The sequence below is a fragment of the Tasmannia lanceolata genome, unplaced genomic scaffold (genome assembly GCF_043159265.1).
Source record: "Tasmannia lanceolata isolate RefF3 unplaced genomic scaffold, GAP_Taslan_0.1 ptg000003l, whole genome shotgun sequence".
NCBI classification, from domain to species: Eukaryota; Viridiplantae; Streptophyta; class Magnoliopsida; order Canellales; family Winteraceae; genus Tasmannia; species Tasmannia lanceolata.
Window position 1 is genome coordinate 10,660,674 of NW_027518680.1, and position 20,336 is coordinate 10,681,009.

At 38.5% G+C, this 20,336-nt stretch overlaps 1 protein-coding gene across 1 annotated transcript; it reads left to right on the forward strand.

Annotated features, from left to right (window-relative positions):
• Positions 1–3,359: 3,359 nt before the first annotated feature.
• On the forward strand, positions 3,360–9,712 carry LOC143850837 (subtilisin-like serine-protease S). Its single transcript, XM_077360105.1, has 11 exons — positions 3,360–3,930; positions 4,051–4,145; positions 4,245–4,342; positions 4,430–4,588; positions 6,120–6,231; positions 6,327–6,876; positions 7,430–7,524; positions 7,624–7,866; positions 7,947–8,061; positions 8,189–8,375; positions 8,740–9,712. The coding sequence occupies exons 1-11, from the start codon at positions 3,859–3,861 to the stop codon at positions 9,300–9,302; spliced, it is 2,289 nt and encodes a 762-aa protein (XP_077216220.1). The 5' UTR covers positions 3,360–3,858; the 3' UTR covers positions 9,303–9,712.
• The last annotated feature ends 10,624 nt before the right edge of the window (positions 9,713–20,336 follow it).

The window sequence follows — 20,336 nt, forward strand, 5'->3', positions numbered from 1 at the left end:
ATTCTACAACTACCAACAAATGCTTGCTGTAGTTCCGACCACCTTGGTCAGACTTTTTATCTCCATTTATTAATAAAAGATTTACCATTCTCAAAAAAAAAAAAAAAACAAATGAATAATTCTGTGAAGAATCGGTTTTGGCTTGAAAATTGATTCTCAAAATCCAAAACAAACATTGCCTAACGAACTGTGGTCGTATGGAAGTTGTGAACTGTGAACTGAAAACCAATGCAAACGAACCAATGAACAAATTAACATAAGGAAGAACCCATGAGTAAAACAAATTGACTACCAAGCCAAACAGCCACTTTCATTTTATCATTTTTAAAAAAATAGCATGAAAAGACCCAAGTTCTCGGACATATTAGGAAAGATCCATTGATATATAGACTGTCAAGGGGCCGTTTGGATACGCGGATTTTAGAATCCAGATTTTTAGTTTGGAAACAGTGTAAAGTGTAAAGGGGGGTCATGATCAGGCTGCCAGGACAAGGATAGAGCCATTGATAAACAAACAAGAACTTGTCTGCACTAAAATTCATCAAGTCTTCAAATATGATGTCGATGTATGTAGAGGGGGGAAAATTGATGTTTCAAGACTGCCAATAAGTTTGATATCAATTTCAGGGAAGAAAATATCTAAGATACTGTTTCAAGACTGCCAATAAGTTTGATATCAATTTCAGGGAAGAAAATATCTAAGATACTTTCCTTAAAATAATTGAGCAGTACAATTTATGGGTAGCATTAACATAAGTTAGATTCCAAGCCGGGGTCCCTTAGAAAAATCCACAAAAAATCCACAAAGAAGACAAAGAAAATATTCGATGAGGGCGCCCCTACAATAGACTAATAAATGGAGACATAAAGAAAATGAGAAACAAAAGAGATGTGGAAATGCACTCACTTAGGTAAAAAAACAAACAAAAAACAAATGATATGTAATTTTTAAGACATTTCTCAAAAAATTCAATTGTTGATATTGGCACAAAGCAGAGCACACTAGAGGACATATGTGACTATCCAGTTCCAGCAAGCGAACTTCATCACAGTTGTTAACTACACTTGGGTCATAAAAGTTTATACTCAAAGAGTATAGTTCTACATTTCATGGTTGTTTCAGACTGACTGTGCAACTAAGAAATCACCTTTCACTCTTTAGTGAAGGGCCGAGATCAATTTTCAGACCTTCACAAAAGAATGAACGGCTAATCTCTGGCTGACGACATAGTTAGTCTCAAGCAATGGAGGCAAAATTCTCCCCCTACTTTTCTAATGCCTCATTCTTTTTTTTTGGGGAGGGGATTTGCTAGGGACCATTGCAACGGTAAGGTTGCTCCATTGTGATCTGGTAGTGACGGGTTCGAGTCACGAAACAACCTCTCTGCAAAGCAGGGGTAAGGCTCCGTACATCTAGCCCTTGCTAGACCATGCAATGACGGGAGCCTCGTGCACTTGGCTGCCCTCTCTTTAGGGACCATTGCAGAAGGCATTTTGTGAAACAGCTGTTGCATGATAGTGAAGCCACATCAGGTGAATTAAATGAATAAGGGCAAACTCTTTTGAAAAGTGAGCATATGTGGCTGCACTCTCTTGCAACAGCCGTTCCACAAAATGCCTTTAGCAAATCCCTTTTTTTTTTAATGGCATCCTAATGCCTCTATTGAAAAAAGAAGGGTTATTTACTGTTACGTGTCAGAGAGTTGCATTATTGACATAAAAATGTCACTTGTTGAGAAAAAGCGAATAAATGCTGATTTATAAAAAATTAAAATTTTAGCACCAAAATGCCCCTCAGTACATTTCCCTTCTTCTTTTTACAGTTTTACTTTTACCCTGCTTTTAACTTAGTCGAAGTGCTTATCCTTCGGCGAAACCTACTCTTTTCTCCGGCAATATGTAAGAAGGTAAGCCTGAAATCTCATTCTCCTTCTCTCTCTATATTTCTATTTTTTTTTCAAAACTCCATCTAACATCATCTCTCTCTCTCTCTCTCTCATATTTTTTTAGGGTATTCAAAGGTTTTTTTTGCTTGAAATGCACAAAATTGGACCCATCAGCCTTCTGCCTCGTCAAATCTTTCTCAAAAAGGGTTTCGAGATCTCCCCCTCTTCTTTTCAACGCAAAAACAGGTACTCGAATCCAAAACAGGATATTCGAAGCCAAAATTTACTTGGTCGAAGCCAAAAATCACTTGGTCGAAGTGAAAAATGTGTTTCCTGTAACATTCGCCGTTGTGTTTTTCGCTTCGACTAAATTTTTTAGGGTTTCGAATAACTGGTTTTTTTGCTTCGACTAACATGTTTTTTGCTGCGACTAAAACTTTTGAATTCCAGTAACATTTGGAACTTTTTTCGTCTTTAACTAATATATTTTAGCTTCGACTATCACGTTTTGGGCTTCGACAAACTTCTTTTTTCGCTTTGACTAACACGTTTTGGCTTCGACTAAATTTTTTTTTATCTTCGTTTTATTTTTTTTGGCTTCAACGAACTTTTTTTTTGCTTCAAGTAACTTTTTCTGGCTTTGAGTAATTTGTTTTTTGGCTTAAGGAAATTTTTTTTTGGCTTTGACTATCATTTTTCTTTTGCTTCGACTATCATTTTTGGCTTCGAGTAACTTTTTTTTGGCCTCAACTAGTATTTTTTGGGCTTCAACTATCATTTTTGCCTTCAAATAACTTACATTTTGCTTCGAGTACCTTGCTTATTATTTTGGCTTCGACTATCACTTTGTGGGTTTGAGCTATCGATTTTGGATTCGAGTTATATATTTTTAGCTTTAAGTAACCTATTTTTTGGCTATAAAATAACCCGTGCGAGTACCATTTTGGCTTCCACTATCCTTTTGCCTAGTGAGAGCTCTTTGGGCAACTGAGAGAGGCAAAAATATGTCCAATAACAAATCATAGTTATAGGATTACAAAATAGAAAAGGAGAAATACTTACAAAGATAATGAGATTTTGGATATTCGGAGGAAAAATAAAATGAGAAAGGGGCGTCTCTAGAGAACTCCTTCTACCCTCTCAAGACAAATGGGCATATGCCGGAGAAATGAAGATGTTTTGCCGGAAAAGAAGGCTTCTATCGCTGGAAAATGAGCTGTTTCATACAAAAAGGGTCGGAGTAAAACCTAGAAATGAAAATGTAAAACTTAAAAGTAAAAGCAAAAAAGTGTAAAAATAAAGAAGAGAAAGATAAAGTAAGGTTAGGGGTATTTTCGTCCTAAAAAATTTTTTTTTTAATAAAATAGCATTTCTTAGAATTTTTTCAAAAGTCAACATTTTCTCGTCATTTTTTCAAATGTCCAACAGTAAATAACCCAAAAAAGAACTCAAAATTCAGACAATGATGCCATTTTTCCTCCTAGAAGCATTCCTCTGACAGATGACTAGGGCAGTGATAAAACTCACCCCTGAAAGAAGAATACATCCCCTTTCTGGTCTTTAAAACTTAAACGATTTCTGTTAACAAGGGGGTGTATGCTTCTTTGAAGGGGGTGAATTTATCACTGCGCCCAACCCAAAAAAATAAAAAAAAAACCTAGACAAGACACTTACTGTGTAAGGATGCCAGATGCATTAGGATATGGTGTATTTGTCATTTCATAAAAAAACACAAGGATTTTCTTGTCATGAAAAAAATGGTTATCCTCTTCTATTTGTTTTTTTCTTAGAACTTCTCAATATTTAACGGCCTCCTGGATTGAGGGGAAGTTGGGTTTGTGGTTAGTTGTTCCAAAGGGCCTCGAAAAAGCTTCACACTTTTAGGCCTGGGGACAACACAAATAGGGTCATCAACAATCTCCCCCTGTTTTCCTTATTTAAATCCCAACTCTCTCTCTCTCTCTCTCTGGAAATGGCTGGCTACAATCAATGTTTGTGGCTTTGTATTCTTGTTGCAGAAATCAGTTACTGTTTCTCTTCTCAGGTGAATTTCTGCTTCACTAGATTAGTGATATCTGAATGTTTCTGGGTTGGGTTATTTGAATCTATCTATAGTTTTCACTCTGTTCTTTTTTGCCATTTTTTTGGCCTCTGGTGTTAGCAGGTATATATAGTTTACATGGGGAAAAAAACCAGTGATAACCCAGATGAGATTTTGAGTCAAAATCACCAAATGCTTACTACTGTTCATGAAGGAAGGTCAGATATGATTAACTGAATTGGCGGAGATTTTTTTAGGAAATGGGTTTTCTTTTTCATGGTTTACTTATTTATTTACTTGAACTCTGTTTTCAACAGTATTGAAAAAGCTCTGGAGTCCCATGTTTATACTTACCGACATGGTTTTAGAGGATTTGCAGCCAAGTTGACAGAAGAGAAAGCCTTAGCAATGGCTAGTAAGTTGCTTATTATCTTTTTTTTTTCCGAGTCTAAATGTTTATTATTTTATTTTTGTTCCCAAAATTTGGAAATTCAATTCGCAGAGATGCCTGGTGTGGTTTCGGTATTTCCGAATTGGAAAAGGAGGTTACATACTACTCATTCATGGGATTTCATGGGTCTTATGAACGACGAAGCAATGGAAATTCCGGGATTCTCTACCAAGAACCAAGTTAATGTTATCATTGGTTTCATTGATACAGGTTGGATAGCTATCTTGAAGGCCTTTTATTATGAAATTTTATAAATGTATAGTGGTTCTATGTTATTCATGTTTAATTTCGGTATGAAGAGGAGTTTCTGCTTCTTGGTTGAATGGTTTTAGCAGTTGTAGAGATATTTGAATGATAGTTTCTATTCTACTAAATTTGTTTGATTGGAGCTCAGGTTTTTAACTCATTTATACATTGAGTCCATCTGTGTGTTTCAATACTTGGTCCTTTGAATTTTATGGAGGGAATATCATTTATTTTTTCTTTTCTAAATCTGTTTTTATATAAATAGTTTTAGTAGTCACAGAGATGCTTATGGTCGACAAATATGACATTATTTTTCTTTTTAATTTACTTTATTTGTTTGTAGCAGGATTGTTGCTCAATACATGTATATTACCAGAATTTCTGGATTTATAAATAGTTAAATACTCACAATCCTCTCCCATCTATGTGATTCCTATGTAATTCCTATATGTAGGGGATCTCTATTCATTTGAATGGTTTTTTGCGGTTGCAGAGATCTTTCGATAGCTAAGGATGATGAGAACTCCTACTTTATATAGCAAACCCCTCTGATTCATATATGCAAGTGAGCTGGTTTTCTTTACTGATTCAGTACTTACATGGTTCTTTGGTTGACGCCCATCTATAGTGCCGTGTACATATTTGTGTGTATATCTAACTGATTTCTGTTTTTTCTTGAAGCCCTTAGAATCTGCAGAGTTTTTTATTGTTTAATATGACAATATTTCATACTATCAAAATGGTCTGATTCTGACAGAGCTCTTTGTTCATTTATATGCATGACTAGGTTTTATGGTTTCCTGATTAGTTCATTGCTAATGCCCTTTTCGTTTTAGATTGGGCCAACCGATTGTGAGTCTCAAACAGATTATTGGATTTAAAATTAAATGTAATTTTGAATCCAATGATTGGTTTTTGGCTCACAATCGGTTGGCATAATCTTAAACAAACAGGGCCTTACCTAGTTACATGACACTCCTATTAACAACCATGTCTCTCATCAAATGCAATTTCTACACAATGTCCAAACTCTCTTGTGGAAAAATCAGATGTATGGTTTCACATGCTTAGTGAGAATAAATGCAAAATCTGATATTCACTCTTCCATCTTATAGAGCTGAGGCTTTCCTCCCTGAGCTTCTCCCTATCATTTTGACTGTAACAGGACATATTTTACTCATTTGTGATCATTTTCTTCTATTAATGAACTGGTAGGGGTCGAGCCCAGCTAACCTACGAGAAGAAAGAAGTATTTCTGTTGCTTTTATAATATTCATATATTTGAAGTATTCCTTTTAATCTATTAAATTGATGGTAGGACTGCTCTTTGATGGATTTATACATATGACCAGGCTTTCTGGTTTCCTGAATGGTTCGACTCTTAAATACCTATTTTACTAATTTAGAATATTTTCTGATAGTTCAGTTAGAAACTCTTAAATCGAATTTTAGTTCTACTTGAAATTTTTAACTGATTTGAGAACCATTTATTCAGGAATATGGCCAGAATCCTCTAGTTTCAGCGATCTACATATGCCTCCAGTCCCTTCTAGATGGAAAGGAGAATGTCAAACAGGAGAGGCATTCAATGTTTCATCTTGCAACAGGTTTGATTAAGTAAATTTACAGCTCTAGATTCTAGATACATACCATAGAGATTTCTAAGCATGGTAATTTCCTCTTCCTTGTTTACTTTACACAGGAAAGTGATAGGAGCAAGGTATTATATGAACGGCTATGACGCTGAAGAATTAAACAGTGAATTCATGACCAATTCAGATAAGGTGGTGAAATTTACATCCCCAAGGGACAGCTCTGGCCATGGTAGCCACACAGCTTCAACAGCCGCTGGTAGATATGTAAATAACATGAATTTTAACGGGTTGGCAGCCGGAGGAGCAAGAGGTGGAGCACCCATGGCTAGGATTGCAGTCTACAAGACTTGTTGGGACTCGGGTTGTTATGATGCAGATTTATTAGCTGCCTTTGATGATGCAATTAAAGATGGTGTCGATATATTGTCTCTTTCGTTAGGCCCCGACTTCCCTCAGGGAGATTATTTAAATGACGCAATCTCGGTGGGTTCATTCCATGCTGCTAGCCATGGAATTCTTGTTGTTTCGTCTGTTGGAAATGCTGGTGACCAAGGCTCTGCCACTAATCTCGCACCATGGATGATGACAGTCGCTGCTACCTCGACAGATAGAGATTTCACATCTGATATCATACTTGGGAATGCCACTAACTTCACGGTGAATTAATTGGTTTCTATTACTCAAATGATTTGCCCATAGTTGTCAAACTCTTATGAGTCGTACGAGTCAACTCCTGAGTCAAGTCGAGTCGAGTCGAGTCGCTGGGCTTTTAAGGCGAGTCGCATGGGTGACTCGCCTATGTTGAAGACTCTTACGAGTCAACTCGAAAAAATAAGACTCTTACGAGTCGAGTTGAGTCATTGGCGTGGGCTTTATTGTTTTGATGGTTGTAAACTTGGAAGTTAGAACTTAGAACTTAATTATTTTTGTGCATTCGAGTTACAAGCATATAGTTATTTATCTTTTTGGCTTAGTGCTTTATCTATGTACTATTGAGTTATATTTTTTTACATGCTTCATCTTTTGATCTATAATTATAGATTTTTCCAATTAAATTTATGTTATTGTCAAAAACTCTTACGAGTCACGAGTCATAAAATTAAGAAATAGAGTCACGAGATGAGTCACAGGTTGACAACTATGGATTTGCCAATGCCCTGCATGGATTTGTGAAATTTCACGATTCTGAATGTTTTCTACCTTAAAATAGGGTGAAAGCCTCACTCTCTTCAAGATGAATTCTTCTGTAAGGATCATTGATGCTTCCGTCGCCCACGCTGGATATTTCACACCTTACCAATCCAGGTGAGCAGGGTAGTTAGTTTACACTTACGATTCTATGACTATTGACAGGTAAGATAGAATTATAATCCTGATCTTGGTTATTGATTTTGCTTTTTGCAGCTACTGCTTAGAGAGCTCCTTGAACAGTGCCAAGGTTAGAGGCAAGGTTTTGGTTTGCCGCCATGCCGAGAGTTCTTCAGAGTCTAAGCTAGAAAAGAGCAAAATAGTGAAAGAAGCTGGTGGAGTTGGGATGATTCTGATAGATGAACAAGATGACCATGTTGCTATTCCTTTCGTAATTCCTGCGACTATCGTTGGAAAGGAGATTGGTGACAGAATTCTATCCTATATTAACCACACGAGGTTTGGGTCTGTCTCTCTAACTGTACATTTGAACGCTACTTTCCTAATGTGTGTGCGTGCTAACTTATAACTGTTTTCAGGAAACCACGGTCACTTATCTATCCTGCGAAGACTGTACTAGGATCTCAACCAGCCCCTCATGTAACAGCATTCTCTTCTAAGGGTCCCAATGCATTGACACCAGAGATTTTGAAGGTATGTTAGGTCTCACACAGGTCTAGAAGAGCTTTTGGTGTTAGTATGTAAAAATTGAGAAATAGTTGAAATCAAAAGGTATTGAATTTTGATTTGAATGGCTTTTGTGATAAATCTGTTTTTGTAGCCTGATGTTGCGGCACCAGGACTGAATATATTAGCAGCTTGGTCTCCGGCAGTAAGGAAAGTGAACTTCAACATTCTATCTGGAACTTCCATGGCTTGTCCGCACGTAACAGGAATAGCAGCCTTGATAAAAGCTGTATACCCATCCTGGTCTCCTTCGGCAATCAAGTCGGCAATCATGACAACAGGTACAATCTCCTAGTTTTACAATATGCAGAGTCTAATTTTATGTCATGGTCTAAAAACATGAAACTTGACTTGGATTCTGTGAGGGTTCAAAGTGTAGGCGAGTGGGAACTCAGTCCAGTATAAATTGAAAATTTTGAGTCCATCAAGTTTTATTTAACAGCATGATTTTTTAAGTTTATGAAAACTCAATCAAGTTTTTAATATACTATCCATAACCAAACCTTCTTCTCAAGCAACTAGTTTGGGACAAAGGCATTGTTGAGTTGAGTTGAGTTGAGTATGAAAACTCAATCAAGTTTTTAATATACTATCCATAACCAAACCTTCTTCTCAAGAAACTGAGAATGCAAACGAAAAATGCAGCGACCACATTGGATAAGAACGGGAACGCCATCAAAGCAGACCCGGAAGGAAGATTGGGAAATCCATTTGATTATGGCTCTGGATTCATAAGGCCCACAAGAGTCCTAAATCCTGGTCTTATATATGATGCCGAACCCACAGATTACAAAGATTTTCTCTGCTCAATTGGCTATGATGAGAAGTCCTTACGTCTAGTTACAGGTGATGACAGTGTATGTAATCAATCTTCCCATACAGCTTTGGGCCTCAATTATCCGTCGATCACATTACCTGATCTTAAACATAACTACCTGGTTACTCGAACTGTGACCAATGTGGGGAAACCCAGAAGTATTTACAGAGCAGTGATATCTCCTCCTAAAGGAATCATTGTAACCGTGGCTCCGAAACTTTTAATTTTCAACAACTATGGTCAGAAGATTAGCTTCACAGTTAATTTCAGAGTGGTTGCTCCGTCGAAGGGATATGTATTCGGATCATTCTCATGGAAGAACAGGAGATTACAGGTAACCAGTCCTTTGGTAGTTCGAGTCGCATCCTCCAGGTCGGGATTGTCGAGATAAATGAGCCTGTAACTGAAGAACAGTGTGTACAAGCTTGGAAAGCAATTGCAGCTCAGCAAGATACTAATGACAAACTCCCATGAAGTTGAATTTTACTGTTACATACTTGCATTCTGCTTGGGGAAAGGAGGTAAAGAAATCACTGGTGGTGGTTGAGAAAAGTTCATGAAAGATTAAAGCATGGATTAATTATTGTCCAACCAACCAAAAGGGAGCTGTGATTTGAACTCAAATGCTATTGTTCTATTGGTGGTTCTTTATCTTTCTTTTCTAGGAATTCAAAAATATCACATAGAACATGTATAAATCTTAATTCCTCATGGAATAGCATTCACTTTCTCTGTGAACAAAATTGAGAATCTTTTGTAGTATTTTTCCATTTGAACAAATTTGGGATATAACTTTTTTCATTGCTCAAAAAACTCACTGGGTCAATCATTGACTCGTCGAGTTTATAAAAACTCGCTCGAGTCAATAAAAACCTTCCTGGGTCAGTCCTGGTTGAACTCATTTTTGCATTTGGGTGAGTTTTCAAGTTCTGGCATGAGGTTTTGGGCATTCTTTCTTTTATGGTTTGCACTAAATGAAAAGTTGCTTTTCAGAAAGAACATGGAAAAAGCAGTATTATGTTGTGCAGCATGAGCTTATGAAGCCTCCATATGAATTAATAACCAAAGCCATGTTGTTAAGTATCAAAGAGAGATAAAATATTGGAAGATTTGGTCTGAAGGTTTAGTTAAGATTGATTATTTTATATGAGAAACTGACTGATGTGATCTAAGTACGAAACACTCTCTAAGCTGAAGTAACTATGGAAAAAACAAAGACCCAGAAACGAGAAGACAAGAAAAAGTCATAACTCATACGCAACGAAGACAAAAGGCTGCAACCCACTTAGTTTAGGCTCAATATAATTTCTCAATATTTAATAGATTCAAACTTCCAAATCATCCATTTGGTTTGCGAAATATGCTTAGAGTTTTTTCTATTGGGGGTGAAGCTGCTCTTTTAACAAAAAAAGCAGAACGAAACAAAAAAAAAAAGAAATAGTCTCTCTCTAGCTCCTCTTTGTCTTGTTTTACATTTTTTTTGTAGGGAAATGATATCAAACTACCGCATTTTGATGATGGCACTCCTCATTTTATTAAAAGTACGGTATGGCCCGCACCATAGGATGATCCAAACCTTCCATTTGCCTAAATAAGTTGTGCCCTCAAAATCATTTCCATAGGTTGATCCTAACCCTCCGATCTATAGAGGGTTAGGATCAACCCTCTAATATTCAGTCCCTCTATAGATCGGAGGGTTAGGATCAACTTTGGAAATGATTTTTTGGGCACAACCTATTTAGGCTGTGGCCCATCTAATGGACGGTTTGGATCATCCTATGGTGCTGGCCATAAGTTTTTTTTTTTAATAAAGTGAGGAATGTGATCATCAAAATATGGTAGTGGTGATATCATTTCCCTTTTCTTACTGGAAAAGCTCAACCCGAATTCCCAAGAATTGACCAACACCCGCAACGTGAACGATGGAAAAGCCTATCTGATGATAAAATAAAGCCCGGTTTGCTATCCTAATGGGCTATGGAGAACATTCCCTTTTGGGAGTTGTGTAAATTTACAAGAGTCTCTAACGACAAATTAGAATAGGGCAAAGTAGTGGTAAGAGTGTCATTCTAAAAAATTGGGTAATGCATATACTATAAGGGCATGTTTGGTAACCATGCAAAAAAAATGTTGCCGTGGAATATTTGTGAGGCAAGTTGCGAGCCAACCCGAACCCGACCCGAGTCCAGACGAAGTTCAACCCGACCCGACCCGAGGAACCCTTTTTGCCAACCCGAACCGGACCCAACACGAGTTCAACCCGGGATTTTAAGCTTAATTTTTTTTTTTTTTATTAAAAATGTCGGGTTGACTCGGGTCGGGTTGCCCAAACCCTCAACCCGAACCCAAATCCGACCTGATCTCAACCCGAACTCAACCCAACCCGACTTTTTTCCGGGTTGAACCCGTCGGGTTCGGGTTGAGCCCGCCCAAGTTGCACCCCTAGTTGTGAGAGATGAGAAAGGTACGGAGTCTTAAGAATTAAGAGGCCAGGGCTGAGGGGGTATGAAAAGCTCAATTTTAAGGAGGGTATTTTTTCGAGTTTCCCTCATGCTCTCTCCACTCTTACCTTCTCAAGTGTCTCCCTCTAGCTCGGTCTCTGCACATCTCCTACAATTGAGCCCGCAAATATTCCATGGAATATTTTTTTCTTATGGTTGTCAAACAGGCCCTAAGTGTCTCTTTGGATACCTCAAAAAACTCATTATTACATCTTTTACTCGGCGCAAAATGGTTGCAAATCAGGTAGTTCAGTGATGATTTTTCTTAACGCCAACTTTACCCAGACTTAAAAAGAAGAAGCATATTTTTTTTACATTGCCTATGCCTTTCTTTACCCATTTCCAAGTGTTAATTTAATTTAATTTTTCATCTTGTGTTTATGAACCGCACATGCCTTGTTACTAGTTGTAAAGCAAAAGAGAATGAGATAATTGGAGATCATTGAATCTTTAAAAAAAAAAAATTGGAGCTGATTGAAAAGTGGTCTCCACCTACACCATTTCTCAATGCTAAATGCATGCACACATATAAAAAGTGGTGTGTGTGCCCCACCCTGATAAAGGTTTGGGTAAAGATGGTAGCCCCACTCGTCAAAACATGTGTAAAAATGGTAGGCTCACCATAAAAAAAAACATGATGGTGAGCCATACCCTATGCATGGGGTTGGGTGTAGGGTGTAGGTGGTTGGCCCACCACATCCAAACATAAGGTGTAAAATGGTGGGCCCCATCCCATCTTCGCATAAGGTATAAAATAGCAGCCCTACTATGTGCATTGGTTTGGATGGAGATGGTGATATGTGTGCCTCCTTTTTTTTTTTTTTTTTTAATGGACTCGTAGTTTTAAAATTAGAAGTACTTTTTTGAATTAAACTAAGGGAGGTGATATGTGTGCCTCCTTTTTTTTTTTTTACTAGGAACAGACAGCCAGCTGCAGTACTTCACATGGGAAGGATTCAAAGGACCTGATTGCCACGTACACTGCACATTTATCATTTCCATTAAATCAAGGACAGTGATAAATCGACCCCATATATCTTAAATCGACCCCGAGAGAGAGAGAGAGAGAGAGAGAGAATAGGAAAATTTTATTTTTTAAAGTAATTATTTTATTTTATTATTAAAAACTCTTCTAGAAATAGGAAAAATCTACATTTTTAGGAAATTTTTTTTATCATATATGCACATTAGCTTCTAATTATATATATATATGAGTTATCCTTGCTCGATCTACCGATTAATGATATTTTTTTCATATAAATGACTAATTATTTTTTATTAGAAAATATTTTAAATTTCTATCAATATATTATATTCTTACATTACAATGTACTTTAGTTATGAAATTAATGACCAGGGTGGTTTTTTCTTATATTTTATATTATTGAAATATACTTATAAGTTATTATATACATTTTAGAAAGGAAAATGAATTTTCAATCCAGAGACACCTTCGCTTTTTCTCTGAAAAGAAGGGAAAATGGATTTTCAAAATTTGAACTGAACTTGATTTGATGACTTGAAATGAACTTGAATTTGGAAATTAGAAATGAACTTGAATTGGTGAGTTAAAATGAAATCGACATGCATGTCCAGAATGATTTAAAATGGCCGCTAATTTTATTGCAAGGAAAAAGGGACCGATATAATAAAGTTCTATGATTTTATAGAATTCTCATGAAACTATACAAGACTAAAACCGACATGTTTCTATTTCTGTGACAATCGACATGCATGTCCAAACTGACATTCAGAACTTAGGTTATAGACCAATTACTAATGCGAGATACAAGTGGCTGTACACTTGAAAAAATTATGTCATCATTCTAATAACCCTAAGCTTCAAGGTAAAGGCTATGTAATGGACTGGATCGGATCAGAATGGAAAATCAAATCATCTCATGTGTGATTTGTATCTGACCTTATAAATAGTAGGGCCCAACCACCACATCGGTAATCTGGATCTTCCAACTTATACCCACCCTAGTGCAGTATGGAAATGGTCAATTGATCCACGGATTTGAGACAAGAAGCCTCAGGGTGAAGCCACATATTTTTAGTTCAAATAAACCCTTTAACACAACACATGGCAATTTTTGTAGTATAATAGGTAACAAACAAAACACATAAAAAACAGAGGATATAACATGAGATTTAACAAATGGGCTCTCTCATAATTAAATCTCAAAGCTCAAAACAGAACATGCAACTTTACAACCTGTATTGCTATGTAGGCCATTTTCTCCCACAAGGAAAAGGAGACATAGAAGTAAAACAAAAGGGCAATTAGTTATGAGAATGAAGATAGAACCCAATAGCAAAAAAGACTCTACTCAACATTAAAAGGTCTCTCACTGGGGCTGAAGTTCCGAAGGATCGATGAGACCTTCCAAGACGACAAGCTTATCCAAGAGTGCAAACTTCTCATCTTCTAGAGTGTTAACCTCAGTTTCAACCTCTCTCAGCTCGCTCCCCAATAAAAAGCTCTCTTCCTCCAACAGTAAATACTTTCGTCTTAGGGCCCGATACTCGCTATCTGATCTTGAGGAATCTGGGAAGTAGTCCGAATTTGAGCTCACCGACTGTAGGAAAGATGGGGACGGTTCAGTCTCCATGCTTCTTTTCAGGAGTTTGTGTGTCTTGAATGAGGGATGGATCCTTTTCATCTCTCCTTGCAGCTGCAATACAGGATCAATCTGAGCCACGGATTTCTTTTTTCGTGGACTAGGGTTGGAGACTTTCTTGCGTATCAGCATTTGAGGCTCTTGCATTCGAAACCGGTGCAGAGACCTACACACAAACACGGTACATTTTCAGAGAATCCACTACCAGGTTGAAAAAAATGAAGCAATGTTGGCATCAATAGTATGTTAAAACATTTTATGGAATAATTTATCTGAAATTAATGAAAATGTTGATTAGCCCTCTTTACTAGTGAAGAAAAACTTAAAAAAAAAAAAAAAAAAAAACCGTTCAATAACCAATGAAGAATCAACCAGTCAAAAAGTATCCAAGTAACAAGAAAAAAGATAATACAGAGCTTCGGATTGTCACTAATTAGATTAGTTTGAAAATTTGTTGATGAACCCACAAACCATCAATCAAGCATAAAAAGTAGCTACAGAAAGAGACAAATCCAAACACATGCACAAACAAGATCGCCACATTAGACAGTTTGTTTTCCATATCTTAGGATACTGTCCCATCATATGAGTGGAAAATTTGGTGAGTAAACCCAAATCAATCAATAAAAAATTAGGCAAGGAAAATTTCAAAAAAAAAAAATGTAACGCAAACTAATGGCAGTACTGAAGGCTCTTGCATTTCAAACAGGTGCCAAATAACATAATGCATTTTCAGGTTATCCAGAATCAGGTTGAAAAGAAATGCATAAATTTTGCAAAGTAAAAACATAGCATCCATGATTATGCTGCTTCGGTAAATTAGATCACATCAAAATTTACACTACAGCTAAGTAGAAAATCAAATAATCCATGACAAGAAAAGCACCCAAACTGAAAATCCAGAAAACTTGGTATGCATATAAACAAAGAGGAGATGGAGGGGGATAGCTAGCCTTCTAGGGTGCAACATAGACATATTCCCATCATTTTACCTGGTTTTACCTTTGGTGGGAGGCAGTCCAAGGCAGAAGCTGTGGGACCTAATTGTAGAAAGGGTGGAAAAAAGGTTGGACATGTGGAAGAGAAATTTGGCATCCTTAGGGGGTGGAATAACCCCCATCAATGGCCCGTCGTTCCGCTAACGGGGTGGCCGACGGGCTTGCTAGGGAAGGAGTTGAGAAGGAAATTTGGAGCTTTTTGATTTCTCCTTTTGTGTTTTCGCTGTTGTTTGGCCTCTTTTTTTCAAAAAAAAAAGATAACAGTTTATTTAATTCCTGGAAGGAAATTACACGAAGAAGGGACAAGATGTCCCTGTGTAATGCAGTGAATTACAAGAGATTCGCTCCCGGAGCATTAAATACAACATTCGGAATCGATAATCCCACTCCCTCCTTCGCTAAACGATCGGCCAAAGTGTTAGCTGTACGCCTTCGATGCGTTATCAACGGACGTATGATACCCATGAGATCTCGTATCTCATCAATCTCGTTTGCAAGCCGCCAAGGTCCAGGACCTTCATTCCTCGCCCATGCAATGACGTTGGTTGAATCACCTTCCACGATTAAGGGCGCCAAATTATGATTACTAAACCAACGAAGGCCGAATAATAATGCTCTAGCTTCCGCCTCGTTCGCATCACATACACCCGCTGGTCCAGAAAATGTCATAATGGTGGTTCCAATAAAGTCGCGAATTGCTCCCCCAAACCCCGCAGGTCCTGGATTTCCCATCGAGCTTCCATCAAAATTGAGTTTTAGAGTGCCCTCCGGCGGTGGTAACCAAATCGGCTTGATGGCCTTTACACCTTGCTTTTCCGTCATGACTGTGAATCCATTCCGCAATATATGTGATATTGAATATGGTACGCCCCCTTTACTGCTTGCGCATGTGAGGATTGCGATAATAATGGAGAGGCATAAAAATCTAGGAGCCTTGCTCCGATCATTGAAAATTCTGTTGTTACGTTCTATCCATAAAAACCATGTTATTGCCAACGGAATAGCGTTCCACATCTTCTGCCCCAAGCAGCCATGAAAAGCTCCCGTCCAGTTCATGAGCAACTTTGAAATGTTATTTGGGAGCACCCAACACATTCCGAAGAATCTGAGAATCCCATCCATACCTCGTAGGGGTAAGGGTATAACAACAACAGATGGTCAATTGATTCATTGCTATTACAACATAGAGCACATCTGCTTGCCAACTGAACACTCCTCCTTTGAAGCCTTTCACAAGTATTAATACATCCGTATGCAACCAACCAAGCAAAAGCCGCTATCTTCGGGGGTATATAGGGTAGCCATAAGCGTTTCCATTTGCTGTCCCGTCCATCTCCCATTGTTAATTTCAGGAAAAAACTTTTTACAGTAAAACCCCCTTCAGAATCAGGTGTCCATATCCACTTGTCCGATAAAGTAGGGGATAGATAGGTGTTAGTTAAAAGATTGAGGAGAGATGTGAAAGATTCGATCTCCTCATCCTTTAAATTCCGCTGAAACCTAATATCCCAAAAAGAAACCCCTCCGTCTTTACCACGGATAACATAATCCGAAATTGTTGCTTCCCTTTTTAGAAACACTCTGAATATATCCAGAAAAGCTACAGATAGAGGAGAGTCTCCTATCCATAGATCAATCCAAAATCGGGTTTCATTGCCCTTGCCCGGTCTAAATCTTATAAATGGTTTGAAAAGCTCCCGTGTAGAGTGAATAGAACGCCACACACCGGAACCAGTCCTGTTTGACGGTGTTCCACATTCCCAATCCCCCTAACCCTACCCATAATTCCTTGCGATAGTATTATGCCATAAAGCATCCTTCTCAACCCCGAACCTCCATAGCCATTTCCCCAATAGAGCTTTGTTGCGCAAGCGAATTCTTCCAATACCAAGCCCACCACAATTCTTTGGTTTGCAAACTGTTCGCCAAGATAATAAATGTTTGAGCTTCTTCGATTCGCCCTCTCTCCCTTCCCATAAAAAATCTCTTTGAATCTTTTCAATGCGGTTAGCCACTTTGGCCGGTATTTTAAATAGACTTAAATACACCGGCATGTTGGCAAGGGCGGCTTTAATTAGAGTAATTCGACCCTCGAGAGATAAGAACTTCTTTTTCCATGTGGCTAATTTTCTTTCAATTCTTTCAAAGACTACATCCCACAGTCCGATTTTAGGAATGCTAAAATCCAGCGGTAACTCAAGATAAGTGATAGGAAATTGACTCACCCCGCAACCAAGGATGCGAGCATGAGTCCCAATGGACTCCTCCTCCAAATTGATGCCCGCTATTGTACTTTTAAAGAAATTAATTTTAAGTCCAGATGCCATTTCGAACCAGCGAAACAACCTCTTTAAATTTGCCGCGTAAGATACCCCATCCTTGATTAAGACTAAGGTGTCATCCGCAAACTGCAGGTGATTTATGGGCGAATCATTCTTGCTAGCCGTCAAGCCCCTGAGAAGACCCTTGCTTTCCGCCAAAGATAACAGTTTGCTGAGAGCTTCCACGACAACAATGAATAGATAGGGTGATAAGGGGTCACCTTGTCGGAGACCTCGAGTACTATTGAAGAACCCATGAGGGGATCCGTTTATAAGTATTGAAAAAGAGGCAGTAGAAACACAAGACCACATCCATTTTCTCCAACATGAAATCCAACATTCCCCAGTCAACATGATCATAAGCTTTCTCAAGATCCACTCTTGCAATGATACCACTCTCCCCATTCCTCTTCATAGAGTCAAGAACTTCATTAGCAATAAGCACCCCATCAAGTATTTGCCTTTTGTTCACAAAAGCCCCTTGAAACTTGGATATCACTATATCCATAACCTTACAAAATCTCATAGCCAAAGTCTTCGCCAAGAGTTTATAGAGACTGTGGACTAAACTGATCGGCTGAAAGTCTTTAAGTTCAATTGCACCCTCCCGCTTAGGAATAAGCGTAATGAAAGTGGTATTTATTCCTTTATTAAGGATTCCATTTTCGTGAAATTCATTGAAGAAGCGACATACCTCCTCTTTTATCAAATCCCAGTAGCGAATATAAAACGCCATTGGAAAGCCATCCGGTCCAGGTGCCTTATCCTTTTTTTAAAGCGTGCAATGCAGCCTCAATTTCTTCCACCGAAAATATCCTTTCCAGTCAGCACTGCCTTTCTTCATCGATTCTGTTGAAAGACAGACCCCCCAAACGAGGCCTCCACACATATGCCGAGGTATATAATCTCTTATAGTAATCAAGGATATAGATTTTTATACGATCCTTGTCTTCCACTAGCCCACCATTTATCAGTAAACAATTGATCATATTAGTCTGCCTCCTTGAATTTGCCAATTTATGAAAAAATTTTGTATTCTTGTCCCCTGCATCAAGCCATAAGGCGCGGGATTTCAGCCGCCATTTAATTTCCTCCCTACGAATCAATTCTTCGTATTCCAGCATTAAGTTGACCCTCAACTGACAATCGGCCTCCCCCAGTGGATTCGATTCTTCTTTTCTTTTTAGATCCTCCAGACCAGATAACACTTCTTCCTTGCGAGAATGTTTCAATCGGTGTTCCGCAGTTGCCCAAGCTTTGATCTTGCCTTTGACTTCCTTTAGTTTTTGACAGAGAACAAAACCCGCCCAGCCTTCAATCTGAGCCAATAACCACCAATCATTCAGTCATTTTTAATTGACCATCTCAGTCCTTTTGTTTGGCCTCTTTTCTTTCTTTGTAATTGACCATCTCAGTCCTTTTTAATGAAATCAGCTGCCATTCAAAAAAAAAGGGAAGAAAAAATAACCCTCGTCAAAGCTTTCCTCGCCAATATTCCAATATACCAATTGTTGATTTTTAAATGTCCAATGAACCTGATTAAAAGAATAGAACGGATTCAAAGAAGATTCCTAGGGGAGAACGGATGCAAAGTGGAAAATGCACATTTGTAAGGTAGAAGGAGGTCTATAAGCCAATAAAGGCAGGTGGTCTGGACAAAAGGAGATTGAAAGAGATGAACAAAGCTCTATTGTGAAAATGGTTATGCAGATAAGGAGAAGAAAGTCATCACCTGTGGGTAAGGGTCATTGTAGAGAAATATGGAGAAATGTTGGAGAAGTGGGAATCAAATGAAAAATTCAAACATCGGGGTGTGACTGTGTAGAGAGACATCTTAAACCAAAGATTCAAATTCAATGAAGGAATCCGATTTATACTCGGAAGATAGAATTAGATTCTGGCCGAATAAGCGGTGTGGGGAAGTTTCCCTAAATGAAAGGTTTCCTGATCTATATGAAGTGGTGGAGAAGGACGTATGGGTTGAGGAGTGCCTGGAGCAAGGGGAAAATTGCATCTCCTGGAATTTGAACTTTAGAAGAAACTTCTTCGACAGGGAGCTAGAGAGAATAGCACAATTACTGGAGGTATTGGAAGTGAAATACATTAAAAGATCTTAAGCAGATAAGAGAGTTTGGATCTGGTGTACTTGTGGGAATTTCAGTGTCAAATAATTCTATCAACAGCTTTCACCTTACACATCTCTGCAGGCAGCAAAATTGTGGAGCATCTCGGCACCCCAGGGTTAGTGCATTCCTTTGGACGACAGTTCTAGACAAAATCCTGACAGTGAATCACTTGCAAAAACACCAAATGTTGATTCGGGACCGTTGCACACTATGTGTTGTGGCGGGAGAGATGGTGGACCACTTGCACTGTAAGACGGCTCGGCATGTTTGGAGCAGAATCCTTAAAAGGTTTGGCATATCTTGGCTATTCCCAGCTCAATTGGCTAATCTCTTGGATAATTAGTCCTTTGCTCCGTCGAGGAACAGAGGAAAATTAATATGGAATGTTACCTTGCTGGCTACGACCCGGGTCCTGTGGAAAGAGATAAATGCAAGAGTATTTAAAGGTGTGGCCAAAAGCCTTCAATTAATTTTTACCAAGGTTATTGATTTGACCATATCTTGAGTCATGACCCTCCCCAACTTTAGATTTGCTTCAGCTTATGACCTATGACAGGGTTGGAGGGAGGTTTGCTCAGGTGGCGACCGTATAGTGCAAGCCGATCAAAGGTGGGCCCCTCCTCAACGGGGTTTCTTTAAGCTAAATTTTGATGGATCTAGCTTGGGAAACCACCCCCCCCCCCACCCCCCCGCGGTCCCGCAGGTGTTGGTGGCCTCCTAAGAGATGAGGATGAAACGAAATGGGCCTCCTCAGGTCCATTAGGGATTGCAAACTCAAACGAAGCGGAGATTAGGGCGGCACTACAGAGCATAAGGCTGATTGAACCCTCCATCATGGCCAAGGTGATAGTGGAG